Source organism: Limanda limanda, chromosome 5 (assembly GCF_963576545.1).
Source record: "Limanda limanda chromosome 5, fLimLim1.1, whole genome shotgun sequence".
Classification (NCBI taxonomy): domain Eukaryota; kingdom Metazoa; phylum Chordata; class Actinopteri; order Pleuronectiformes; family Pleuronectidae; genus Limanda; species Limanda limanda.
In genome coordinates, this window is record NC_083640.1 from 25,651,270 (window position 1) to 25,665,205 (window position 13,936).

General features: G+C 41.9%; 2 protein-coding genes across 3 annotated transcripts; both read right to left on the reverse strand.

Annotated features, from left to right (window-relative positions):
* Positions 1 to 885: 885 nt before the first annotated feature.
* Positions 886 to 2,611, reverse strand: LOC133001239 (uncharacterized protein C22orf15). The gene is made up of 5 exons (XM_061070758.1): positions 2,587 to 2,611; positions 2,186 to 2,272; positions 1,849 to 1,971; positions 1,313 to 1,387; positions 886 to 1,180 (listed from the first exon to the last, which is right to left on the reverse strand). The coding sequence occupies exons 1-5, from the start codon at positions 2,609 to 2,611 to the stop codon at positions 1,044 to 1,046; spliced, it is 447 nt and encodes a 148-aa protein (XP_060926741.1). The 3' UTR covers positions 886 to 1,043.
* A 1,996-nt stretch (positions 2,612 to 4,607) lies between these two features.
* Positions 4,608 to 12,585, reverse strand: adora2aa (adenosine A2a receptor a). 2 transcript variants are annotated; one of them, XM_061071757.1, is made up of 3 exons: positions 12,473 to 12,585; positions 8,416 to 8,880; positions 4,608 to 5,848 (listed from the first exon to the last, which is right to left on the reverse strand). In XM_061071757.1, exons 2-3 carry the CDS (start codon positions 8,751 to 8,753, stop codon positions 4,858 to 4,860), a joined length of 1,329 nt encoding a protein of 442 aa, XP_060927740.1. In that variant the 5' UTR covers positions 8,754 to 8,880; positions 12,473 to 12,585; the 3' UTR covers positions 4,608 to 4,857. The 2 variants fall into 2 exon arrangements, with proteins under 2 accessions (XP_060927740.1, XP_060927741.1); XM_061071758.1 differs by lacking the exon at positions 12,473 to 12,585 and adding an exon at positions 8,968 to 9,026.
* Positions 12,586 to 13,936: the final 1,351 nt, after the last annotated feature.

The following is a 13,936-nucleotide window of genomic DNA, read 5'->3' on the forward strand; positions in this document are numbered from 1 at the left end:
GCGCCCACCGCCTGAGTCAGGAGCATGAGGAGGTTGTTGGTACAAAGTTCAAAGTGCAAACACATGTTTACATCTGCAAATACACAACTCCGTTCATAACTAATCAACTGAACCACAGATGACTCTCAGGGACTTTGATTCAACTTATCACACTGAATTACTGCACTTAATGTTCTCAGACCGAAAATAATCACTTTAATACAACATAGTTAATACAATTTATAAAATTATATATATATAGTTTATAACACATTTCCAACAATGTTTTTTATATACTTGCACTATATAAACATATGGAAAATACTTATACAGCATGTTTTCAAACAAAACAGAACTTTAATACGACATAATGAATACAACATATCATACAACAGACAGAACAAGGATCAGTGAATCCCACTGATCCTGGTCACATCTCACACTGAAAACTAACACCACAGCTTTGTGGGTCCACTGGCAGTTCTGATTTAGATTCATTGTTAAATGACTGGTGAGGAAATCACAAACACATGCTGACTCCATACAAACATGACACTTCAGGTGCACAGGCAAACAGACACACAGCACATGTAGCATCAGTGGTCTGTCGATAACAAAACTAACAAGCCAAAAGCATTCTGCCAGTAAATCTATGATGTCATGGTATTTTTCATCCTGAGAAAAATTCAATTTGATTTACTTTTATTTTATTTACTTTCTATGGTTATATTGTCACATTCTGCTGAAATGTTTTGAATATTTCTCCTGCTACTGTTTAATATAACAAAATGTTGTTTTCACACTGTTGTTCTTCTACCTGATCCACATCTGGATACAGATGCTACTTCTATTGAGTTGAAAGTTACATATCTATTTATTTATGAAGGGCTTTCTATATTTTAATATATAACTACTCAGTCAGTTAGTAGCAAGAGAACATAGGCCTCTTTGGAGAATTTCTATTTCTGATGAGTCATTCAGTGGCTGCAGGATGAGTCAGGTTTTCTGTCAGGTCCTCGATAGAAAAGTGTCAGACAGAAATCAGACAGAAAAGTTTGTAGTGACTATTTCCTTCTGTGGCTCTTGTTATTTGCAGAGATGTTCTTGCTTCTGGTTTGGTTGACGGGAAGTCTCCTCTGTGGCCGTCCTCTGATCTGTCTGTCGCGCTCCGTGTTGGGGTTTGTTAGTTTCCTCAACAGCTCTGCATTAGAAGACATGACAAACATGAACTGAGTTACATTTCGACCACCAAGAGGCCTCAGAGAGCCACTTCACTACTACTGGTCTACTGGTCAGTCAGTTCAGCTCCTCTGCTGTGATGTGAGTGATTCACCTGTTAACTCAGGATGACTCTGGCTGTAGTTGTTCAAGAGAGACACATATTTCCGACCTCCAGTATCTTCATCTCCTGGAGGAAAGTAAAGTCATGAATTCCTATATGTAGTTAAGTTGACACTGAAATATACTTTTTCATACTGTACAATACTGTCATGAGCAAATCATGAGGAACAATTAATTTAAAGTTTCTCTGCAACTCTCCATTTAGGGTTGGACAGGAACATTATAATTACTTGTCAAACATTATTGGAACAACGCACCATACCTGTTGTCCTTTTCAAAAGCTGTAATATCTAATCTTGCAATTAAACTTTTCAGGCCAATGATGTTATAAATATATTATATTATGTTCATATTATATTATATTATATTATACATTTTATTTAAAAAAATCTGTCATAATTATGATGTAATGTAAATAATCTGATCGGTGAAGGGATGGATTGACGGATGGATGGACAGATGGATGTACTGATGGTTGTAGAGATGGATGGACGGACAGATGGTCAGATGGACAGACATCAGACTTACGGCAGACGTGTAGGAGGACGTAGTATTGTCTCTGGACCAACAAGCCGCTGGCCGGAGCCACACTGTTCTGCTTGTCCTCTAAGTTCATCAGTGAACCACTGCTGTCCATCAGGTCCACACACTCTACACAAACACCATCTTGGATTACATTTCTTCCTACGTCAAAGAGTGACTCAAATTGACGGGCATCCATCCATCCATCCATCCATCTGCGCATCCAGCCATCTGCGCATCCAGCCATCCAAGAAGGATTTTGAAAAGTGAGGAGGACATGTGACCCCCCACCCCCCTGTCCCCAGTGAAAATGAACAAGACTGCAGTCCACTAAAACATTCACCTTTAAAGTCCAGACCACACCTCTCCTTTACATGGCGTATGAAGTGTATCAGCTTACAGTTCAGATTGAACATTTCCATCCTGCTGTCTGTCAAGACATTTCAAACATTACAGATACGAACACTTAACATTCAGATCTGAACTTTGATTATTTCATAACACACACGTCTGCTCTCTCTGTGGTCTCGCAAAACGAACCAGTTCACAATGAATACTGAGTGCTAAATCAAAGCAACCACTAACTGCCACATGTACTGTAGTTCAGACGTGTTCCAGCACATTCAAATAGAATAATCATACTTCAAGCACCAGGTCTAATCTTGCTTTCTTTTTTACAAGGACAGAAACACTGATTAAAATATTTTCAAACCAAACAGAAGTGATGCATCTAACTTGACTAACCTCCAAACAGAATAGTGACAAACATGTTCTGCTCCTGTAGTTTAACTCCTCTGATGCAGCTGTTTATTCCCGGAGAGGAACGAGCTCAGACTGGACTCACAGAGCAACAACAGCGGTTGTTAAGTCAGTGATGCTTTGTGACCAAGACTCGACTTTGAGGGAGAGGCTCTATGAAGTGGCCTGGATAATGTACACACACATACACAAAGAACCACACACAAAAACACACACGTTGCATCCTCCTCTTCTTCTTCTCCTTTTCAAAAGTCTTTAAAAAAAAACAGAGGACAAGGGACTCCTGTTGCTTGTATCCATGGAGACCAACACTGGACTTTACAGCCTCTTTTTAGACAGTGATGTCAAGACCGAGGGAAAAAAAGAGGTTTTATTGTTTCCCGTCACAGATTGGAAGTAATGCGTTTTACGGCCCAGCCCAACACTGTTCCACTGATTTTGAATCCAGTTTTAATCTTGATTCAGGAGGCAGCCGAACATTACTATTCAAAAACACTTTCTGAGTTTCCCTCTGTCTCCAGTCTTTATGCTAAAATGCTGCATATTTACGAGAGACTTAAGTATGTTTTCGATCTTTGAGTGTTTTTCCCAAAATTTCAGAATATTCTCAATAAAAAAAACATTATTAGAGCAGCAACAATTTTATCACTTTTTTATGCATTTGAGTTTCCTCACTGGGTAGAAGTGAAACAGCATGAAATTCTGAATAATCTTGCATGGATTCCGCTGAGGGGGACAAGATGTTGCCACACAAAACAGCGGCCGAGTGCGAAGACTCGGGAGGTCTCTGTGGCGAATCTTTCAAAAAGCATTAAAGACCCCAGGGGAAGCTTTCAAAAAGACAACTCTGGGCCCTGTAACCTGAACTCACAAGGGAAACTCCAGTGGAATCTGGGAAAATAAAGACCTCCAAAGATAGTTCGACTTAATGAAGCATTTCCCAGAATGAGCAAACCAGAACTGTGACTAAATCCTGTGAAGTATCAGATCTTGAAACATGAGTCTGTCTGGCTGCATGTTGAGAAGTTCATAAATCGACTGAATAATCACTGGCAACATTTTATGGCTCCATGTAAATACAGGAGGTAAACATTGAAAACATAACCATTTATTTAAAGACAGAACTTTGTGCACACCTCCTCACAGAAGTTGATAGCTGCACTGGACTGAGGAGAGAAACAAATCTTTCATCAGTTTGATTTAAGTCTCACATCATTTACAATCCATATCAAACCATCCCCCCATCACTCCTCAAACTATGTCTGAGTTTAACTTAAATAAGCACATGGTCACACTGAGCAAACACAAAGTTACAAATCAGCATCACATCATCAACTTTGAGGTTTATGCTTTAAAAAAGGTGACATTTTAAATATTAACACATGTACAGTCCTTCATTATTTTTATTTTTACTCCACAGAGATTGGGAGTGCACGTAAATCGCTGTCTGTGCACCGTGCCTCAGGAACGGGTTAAGGCTATAAATGTTGTCAGGGATGATGCATTACAGCTGAAGAAACAATCCTCTGCTCGTACTCCATGGTGGTGACACAAGATAAAATCCATCAGACAAAGACTTTATATCCCCATCCCTGAAAATTGTAAATATTTACGTATCGGATAAGTTTATCTGCAGCACGAGGCCCTTTCACATCAGAAGTGGCCGGATTCACATCTACATCCAGTGACTATTGTCTCTCTGTCCATATTTGGCTGAGCTTTGGTGGGTTTTGCATTTTCATTAGACATTAAAAAAAACACCCATTTGCAAAGAGGAAGAGAAAGTGTTCAGTGTGTTCTCCTCTGCTGAAATTAGAAGCGTTAAGTTTCTACACCTGAAAGTTAGAAGTGGCTCAGTGGGTTTAAACCACTTCTGTGAAGCAACACATACTCTTTGGGAAACTAGCAGTGCTCATAGACTCTTATTAAGGATTAAATTAGAGAGAGAGAGAGAGAGAGAGAGAGAGAGAGAGAGAGAGAGAGAGAGAGAGAGAGAGAAGAGAGAGAGAGCGAGAGAGAGGGAGAGAGAGAGAGAGAGAATCTGATGTGTTAATTTTTGCATCCGTCAGTTGTTAGAAACGTCGTCTGGAGGTTCTCCTGCTGTTTTCTCACATCTGCCCAGAAAGTCCGGAGCCTCTCACTTGGGCATTGGCATTTTTACATACAGCAACTTAGGATAAACTCCAGTGCATGTCTGAAAGCAGCATCAGTTAACCCCCCTCCACTGCATCAGGAAACCTTCGCAACCTCACCACACTAGCTCTTCCTGTCCTGTTTATTGAACAGTGATGCAACCTGCTCTTTATCCTCCCTGACTACAGGTCCGCTGCAGTCACACTGCTGCTCCCCATACTGTAGGTGTTGACCCACTGGGATCTGAGTTTGTCCGAGGGTCTGCAGTGGACACAGCTCCATCTTAGGGCAGTGGGAGATGATGACTGACAGAGAGGGGCTGGATACCGCCAAGAGTCCTCCCCATACAGGAGAGATGTGAGCAGGGCAGCTGTAGGAGCTTTCACAGTTGCCACCGCTGCTGTACTCAGTGAAAAATTGAAAGCTGTTCGCCTTCAGTCTGATGGAGTCCGTGATGCTGTTGTGAGTGGAGTTGTGTTTTCTCCTGACACTCTCCAACATCTCCTGCCGGCCCAGGATGTGGCGCCGGATAATCCTACGGAAGGTCTGCCGGAACTCCCGGATTCTGTAGGCGTAGATGAAGGGGTTGACCACAGAGTTGGCGTGAGAGAGGATAATGGCCACATACATGATCAAGGCCGGAGGACGTTCACATTCGGGACAGAAAAGGGTGAAGCAGTTGATGATGTGTAAAGGCAGCCAGCAGACAGCAAACAGCCCCACAATGATGGCCAGAGACTTGGCGGCCTGCACCTCTTTCTGCAGTGTAGAGCGCGACCCGTGAGCGGCCTTCACCTCGATCAGCTTGAGCTGGTGACGAGCGGCCATGAAGATACGCAGGTAGATGGCCAACATCAGCAACAGAGGAATCTGAACACAGGCAAAGAAGTTGAAGTAGACCATGTACTCCATGTCCACCACATTCTCGAAATGGCACTTCATCAGGCCGGACGAGCTGGCGTTGGTGCTGGCGTTGGTGCAGGCGTTGGTGCTGTTCCCCCCCCCAGACAGCTTGTGCCAGCCCATCATTGGGGTCAGACCGATGATGATGGAGAAAACCCAGCAGATGGCGATGGTGCCTCGAGCCCGCTTGCCTGTCACCAAACTGTTGTACCTGGGGAGAGAGATGACACAGCCGTCAAGCATCGGCTGTGTCTGTCAGCTGGAAACTGACAGCGTGATGGGTCCTTTAAATTTATTAAATCTAAATTTATAATACTATTGCAATGACCTGTCTAAACCTGTTTAGTCGATATGGAATTGACTGTTCTCTTGTTGTGTGTTAATGCTCCGGAGCTACTTCAGATTTATACTTTGTCATTGGTGAGTCCTCCTCACTTTTATTGTTTCTATGCTGGACGTTGTGTGAAGAGCTTTTTTTACTCTGTGTTCATCCTACCTGGTTTATCTGCATTGAAGATTTTATAGTCATCTTTATTACTGGTCACGTCTGGGGATGATATACTGTCTAAGTTTGAATGATTTAATTTACTGCTCTTATTTTTTCATACATTACATGTTCAGAGGTTAAACAACCGACCCAAGTTTACAACTTTTCAAAATAAAAGCTCTTTAATTGAGCTTGATTTAAAGCCCTACAATGTTGTGCTCTTACTTAGGAAACAAATTGCTAAAGAAGAAGTGATTCTATGAAAGTTGCCGCGACAATGGAGATCACCTGTGAATGTCGGTAAGTTATGATGATAATAAAAATAATATAAAATAAAATAAAAATAATCAAATGATCAAAATTATCTGGCGGGACAGATATTATTGGCCGCAGGCTGTCAGTTAAGTATTATTTATATTTTTATTTCCATTATAACAACCAGTCTGACAGAGCTTTAATATGACAGTTAAACAATTGTTCCTGGTCTCTCCCCTTTTCCTGATCGTCTTCCAACCAGAAGGTCGGAGGTTTGATCCCCGTTTCCCCTCATTCCGTTTGTCCCAAATTGCCCCTGACAGCTGTGCCGACAGTGTGTGATTGATGTATGAGAATCTGCGCATAGATACATTGTACTGTCAAGCGCTTTTGGATTTCATCAAGACTAGAAACATTTTTTACCATTTGCTATTTACTTAACATAATGGACGTTTTGATTTGGCACTATACGAAGATTACTGAAATGGAATCAAATAAGCTCCAACAATAAAATGCATGGAATAATAGTTTGTCCTCAGCATTTTAATTCCGCCCTCACTTAGCTCATCTGATTTGCTCAGTGGAATTACTTCTCATACCGGAACTAAAAGAGAACTAATAAATAAACAAAGCCTTCAGGACTCCTCAAAGGAAGAGTCTATTTTGAGGGCGGCCATAGCACAGTGTGGGAGAGCAGCTGAGATCTTTTGCTTGTTTCTAATACATTCTTAAGATGTTAAAGTGCAAAGGTTAGTGCTGCAAAAACAACTGCCTACATCAGGGACGCAGAAAACGCATACAAATCCTCATGGATCTTCCGCAGAAGAAGAGTGATAAACAGGAAGATAGATCTCCATACAGCTCTGAGGTTGAGCAACAGCATCACTGCCGGCCAGCATGTCATCAGACAACAGGTTTAATGGTTGGAGACCACCCGAAGGGAATGAGTTCCAAGCTGTAGTTCAGCCTAAACAGCCAGATGAGCCAATGTGTTTTTACAGTTAAATCATAAAGTCAGATTACACAGGGGCTTAGAAGAGGGTCACACAGTCTGTATAAGCAATTAGAGCAATATTCATGTCGATTGCTCTTTGGGGACGTGGTCTCGGGGGAGACGCCATTTCTGGACACACTTCAGATGATCTGTCTTTGCTGATAGCCTGAGATGAAATCTGAAGCTGTACTGAGAGACCCACGCTGCCTGGGAGCAATACAATTTTTTCTTCCACAATAACGCAACCTTTACAGCAACCTTTTTATATAGTTTCAACTGGAGGTCTTACTGTAGTTATAGCTTATGTGTAATGTGGTAATACTTTATATAACAGTTATTAATTCAAATATTTAGTACAACTTTTGTGTTGCCTTGTTTTTGCTTTTCTTTGTTGGTTGTTAACTTCTATCATTGCTAATCAAATGCTGTTATAAGTGTTTATAGCCAGCCCAGGTCTCATCGGTAGGTATCTATATTAGTAATCAATATTTTATCAAGTCTGCCTAGAACACGTTGACAGTAAATAGATATTAGTAGTAAATCTGGGGGTTTTCACAATCTGCTGACTGACATTGTATTTATTACTGATCTGTAAAGTATTAATTAATGATTTATTAAATTGATAATTAGATTTATAAATGGTACTGATCAGAATTTGTTATTTAGGCTTGTGAGATAAAACAATATAATGATTATGGCAAAACAATGTCATCAACTGTAATACAACAAACTTACAAACACATAATTGATCAACCTCAGACTTGTTAAATGTTTTGCTGTTTATCAAGTGTTTGTCATAGAAGAGTTTAAAACCACAACATTCTCTCAGGAGCTAAAATCAGTCTTTGAATTTAACAGAATTAATAATATGACTTGTATCATGATAATTATCCATATCGACTGATATGAACATTTTTTACCTTGATACAATTCTTGGACATATCGCTTATGTCTAGTGATACCAAACCTTTCTCTGTTTTTCTCTGACTGATATCTAACTAATACAGTAAGTCCTCACAGGGGTGTCCTCTGGGTCACTGACCTGAGCGGCATCTTGATTGCAATGTAGCGGTCCACAGCGATGGCCAGCAGGCTGAAGATGGAGCTCTGAGTGAGAACCAGCACGAAGCAGGCGATGAAGAGGCAGCCGTAGAAGTTGGAGCAGAACCCGATGCTGATGACGATGGAGAACGGGATGGCCAGGACGCCCACTGCGATGTCAGCCACCGCTAGCGACACCACAAAGAAGTTGGTGATGGTCTGCAGGTTGCTGTTGAGGCACACGGCCCAGCAGACCAGCACATTGCCCAGCACGGAGAACCCGGCGATCAGCACTTCCAGGATGATGTAAAAGATGGAGGCGACAGTGTCGTCCGGCATGGTGAGACAAATGGCGAGGTCACTGATGAGGAGGGAGGAAACCTCGCCTCAACGACCATTGCTGCTGTAGAATAATCTATCATTCCTTCTCAGTCCAGACATGGGACACAGTCGCCTCCATTCTCTCCTGTTAACAAAGAAAACAACATTTTAAAAAGCTGCTCTGCTGTCCTCTCTCCTCAGGTGCGTCCTCTCACTGTTGTTTCCCACGAACCTCTCTGAGATGATGCCAGTAACCCAACTGGAAACATATGTCTCGACAGATAGAGAGGTAGGTGCAGAAGTGAAAAAGAGGAAACGCCTTTATAATCAAGGAAGTGAATTTCAACTGACGCGCACATCAGACATTTACCATGGTTACCAGTTGATGTGTTGTATCAGAGCTGCAGTCCCTTGGTAGGTCACATTAAAAACAGAGTCACAACAGAAAACACCTAAACAAATTACAAACACATACACACACACACACACACACACACACAGTTGTGCTCTCATGACTTTAGAGGACATTACATCGTCTTATATCGATGAAAAGGAGGATGAAGGACAAATGGATGGATGGAAGGACGGACAGACTGATGGACGGATGGATAGAAGGATGGATGGAGGGATGGGCGGCTGAACGGATGAACGGATGATGGATGGATGGACAAATCCTAGATGAACAACATTTCATCAGGAGGATAATATTTAACCAAACTGTGGGTTTGCAGCCGCTGCTTGTTTTATAACGTGTAAATGTCACTGGATTAATGCATCTTTTCTTCAGTCGTGGTGCAGACCTTTTTCCTCCCACGCCTCTGTCATGCAATAATCCACTCAATAAGTGCGTGACATTGAAATTAGATGCTGTGATACCCACAGACTGTCTGCCATAAAAGGCGTCCCAAACAGAAATCGGCTGTTTTTGCAGTGCTTGATTCCCTGGGAGGGAATGTGTCTTGGGGTTAGGCAGAGTTTTAGGAGATAACAGCTGTACTGGAACACAGAGGTCTTTGCTTTCCCAGTCAGGCTTTTCCCTTCGGGCTGGATCAAACCGATACTAAAGAATAGTTATTTCAAGGATGTTAGATACCGCAATGTTCCTTTCATTCTATTTGACTCACAAATAAAATTTGGGTGGTTTCTATCCTCAGAGCAGCAGTCTTCATTTGTCTTGATGTTTTGGAGTTCAGCGTTATGTTGCTGGGGAATAATGAGGTTTGATGCAGCAGAGATGAATAAAATACAAAAATCCCCTGGGAAGAGTAGTGGAAATAATCAATCTGAATACTATGCCAGCAATGCACCATAAAATAACAAACTATCCTGAGATGAAATGATGAACAGAGAAACTCCAGGGATTGGTGAAATAGTGACAACAAAGGGACGTCAGGGCTTTCTTAAAGACAGACTCTGGTTCACATTAGACAATTTATGGCATGAGCTTAGCTGACAAACTAAAATCCAGAAATATCTTTATGTTATGACACTGGAGCAAGATGTTTCTTTTAAATTATGAAATAAAATTAAGGATTAAAATACAATGACAAGTCTAATAATGTTTGAGTGGATTTGCCATAAACCCTTGGAGAGCACACCAAGAAATCCAGTCCCCTGGCTGTTCTCTCTCTGCGTCACAGAGACGGCACAGTAGGAGCACCCGTCCAACCTGCAGCCTCCTGATAACAGACAGTGTGACTGCACGCGGCTGATGCTCGCTCAAAGTGACAACATGTCTGCTGGCAGAGCAACCACACTGTGTGTCAACCGGAACTGGCAACAAGACTCTGTCCCCAAACCAAACACTGACACACAGACAACAATACCAGTCATCACGCTCTGATCATTTACTACCATGTTATACCTTGGAGATGAAGAGCCACCTTTCCTATATTAAATGTTTGTGTTATTGTCCTATTACTGTATAGTTGACTCTTTCATCATCAATCCACATTATATCCCCTACATCTCTCTCTCTCTCTCTCTCTCTCTCTCTCTCTCTCTCTCTCTCTCTCTCTCTCTCTCTCTCTCTCTCTCTCTCTCTCTCTCTCTCTCTCACTGTCTCTCTCTCTCTCTCTCTCTCTCTCTCTCTCTCTCTCTCTCTCTCTCAATCTTCTTTTTCTCTTTTCCATCACCAGAGCTTCTTCTGGTATTTTTCTCAGTGTACAGGCATCGTTTTCCGATGATACAGGACTTTATAAAATACGTTTTTCAATGTTAAGATGTGAGATGGTGTTCGACTCTGCCCTCCTGATCTCCTGCAGACCTCAAATGAGACTTGTTTTGTTCTGGGCTGATCAGTCTGGATTTGGTCAGGACCAACTTTAGTCCTGGTTGATTCCAAAAATGCCTGAGGCTGACTTAGGAGCTGACTCCACCATAACCAAGTTTAAACTTATATATAAGCCTCAACATAAAGATTCAGGACCACCCTTTTTTGCTGAGAGCAACTTGCATAAATAAAGTAGAGTGACAACCCTCCGCCCAGGCCCAACAGTGCCCTTAAACTAAATCAAGCTGCACCAAATTGCCCACCCTCATAGATATCAGTTCCCTAAGTATGCCTTATTTTTTTGGTCAGGAAATGCCCTATCTCACAATGTTAAAGGTACAGTAGCATCTAGTGGTAAAGTTGGATATTGGAACCAGATGAATACACTTCACCCCACCGGCTATTTTCAATCATGTTGAAGAAACATTAGTGGCCTTTGGTAAAGATAAGAATGGAAAAGCAATCTTTCAAGCCATTGTTTGGTTTGTCTGTTCTGGGCCACTGTGAAAACATGGAGGTCTAACGGGAGGACCCGCTCCGCACAAAGATATATACAGGTTGTTATAAGGTAACGAGAACACAATGATTCTCGGAGTCGGACGATTACAAACTAATGACAAGACAATTATGCTTATTATACGTAATTACTGCCAAGATTCCTCTATATCCTGCACACTGACCCTTTAAAGAGAGTGAAAAGAAATTCCCATGGTTCTTCCCCCTGATCCAGATCCACACCAAAATGTATCGTGACCTTCCCTGACCCATCCTTCCACAGAGTTTCATGCTAATCTGTCTGGTAGGTTTAGCTGAATCTCGCCAAACCAACAAATAAACAGGGGGGTAAAAAATAACCTGCTATTTTGCATGAGCTTGAGTAGTTATATGTTGTGCTCTTATGTTGCTTGAGTACTTATATATCAACTCTTGTGTCTATACCGGGGATCAGAGAGAATCAACATTTCGATCCTGCCCATGTCCTGTACATATGGCAGATATTGTCAATAAAGTTGACTTTGACACAACAGCATAATCTAAAGCTTGATCAGGTCATGTGATCAGATGCTGTCAGTGGTGACACATGGTTTATGATGTTAAACTGTGTGTGTATGGAGAACACAGAGCAGCAGGTAGAGGATGGTGTACAGGTAACAGACCAACAAATAGACCAGTGAATCAGAGCAGGACAGAGACTTTATGGACTCACTACAGGAATGATGGTGTGTGATCAAATACTGGTTTTGTTCCAGCAGGTAAATGAACCAGTGAGAGAGAGACAGCCTGTAGCACATTGTCACTTCTCCTTCACATGCAGCTCTGCTACACGTGTATCTAACCTATAATATCTTTATATAATATGCTGATGCATAGACACTGACCAAACTGATGAGGCACAATGAATAAATAAATAATAAAGACGTCACAACATTCACACTCACGCAGAATCAAATTTAAAGTGACTCACCTGTTTTTTTCTTGATGTTCGGACCCAGTGTGGACAAGTCAATCTTCAGAGAGAGCTGATAGAAACGATCCAGCTAAAAGATGATAAGTGCAAATAAGAGCTTCCACTTCCCGCTGAGCTGCACGTGTGAGGCTCCGCAGATCAACATTCACCCCCCCGCCCCCCCCTCCGTTCACAGGACACTTCACTTCAGTCCAGGTCATAAATACACGATGAGCACGGATCGATGATCAAATCAGATCTGATCGATGCGTCTGGTCGACACCGATTACCGGCTGATTCCCTTCACACATGTATTAGACTGGTTCTCGACCTCCCTCCCTCTCCCCTCCCTCTCTCTCTCTCTCTCTAACAAACACACACACACACACAAACCACAAACACACACACACTCTAGACTGGTTCCTTTCCTCCCTCTCTCTCTCTCTCTCTCTCTCTCTCTCTCTCTCTCTCTCTCTCTCTCTCTCTCTCACACACACACACACACACACGCACGCACACACACACACACAGAGGATATTACATTGACATATATTGATTTCCTGGAGACTTCCTCTAACATGAACCAGTGCTACTACTTACCTGAGCCAAACCTTAACCTGACCTTAACCTCCACCCTAAAAAATAAAAAGGGATTTCTTTTAGTGTGAAAATCCTCATCTTCACCTTAAAATGTCATGATTTACTTACAGTTTTTTTCAATTGCTTAAACACTAAAATCAAAAGTATTACACAATTATCAAAACCTTACACTCAAGGAGCATAACATGAGCCCAGATCTGCACCACTATAAGCATAATGTCAGCTTCACACTTTTTGCAAAACAATACACACAGTGATTTGCAAAACACTAAACACACTTGTATACATTAGACACAGAAGTATATGAAGATGTCACTTCCTTGCAATTCCTAAGCACTGACTGTCAAATGACCACCCTATGAGCCAATTGGTTAAACACAGCCATCGGGTGTGCAAACACATGATTGCTTAATTTTAGACACACCAATCAACACTATACAAAAGCAGCAGCTGAGTTCACCTCACTTCAACCAAGCTTGCGCTCAAAAAAGAAGAAGAGTGAAGGTGAGAGGGGGAACCCACTGAGGAGGAGAAGGCTGCAGCATGAGTATGTGGAAGGATGTATTGTTCACTTTAGCACTGTGATGTTGCATACTGCACACGTAACCTTTATCATGTAAATGTACTGTATACCAGACCTATGCTGAACTACACAATCTTGTCTTTCACTGTATTTCGGAGAGTTTTACAGATGGATGCTAAGGAAATCCTGCATGAATTCATATATATAGATGAGGCAGGGTTCAACCTGACAAAAGCAAGAAAGAGAGGCAGAAATATCATTGGCCACGCCCACAGGGGTATAATCAGTGTCCCAGGGCAACGTGGGGGTAACATCACACTTTGCGCTGCCATTACACAGAATGGGGTCCTCCTCCGTTA

Bases quoted from the DNA above. Each gene is read 5' to 3' on its own strand.
- LOC133001239 (XM_061070758.1), bottom strand. From the start codon at position 2,611: ATGTTTGTCACTATTCTGTTTGGAG. The intron at 2,273-2,586 runs GTTAGTCAAGTT...ATGTCTTGACAG, and splicing joins TGTCACTATTCTGTTTGGAG to ACAGCAGGATGGAAATGTTC. The intron at 1,388-1,848 runs GTAAGTCTGATG...ACTTTCCTCCAG, and splicing joins CGTCCTCCTACACGTCTGCC to GAGATGAAGATACTGGAGGT.
- adora2aa (XM_061071757.1), bottom strand. From the start codon at position 8,753: ATGCCGGACGACACTGTCGCCTCCATCTTTTACATCATCCTGGAAGTG. The intron at 5,849-8,415 runs GTCAGTGACCCA...CTCTCTCCCCAG, and splicing joins GCAATCAAGATGCCGCTCAG to GTACAACAGTTTGGTGACAG.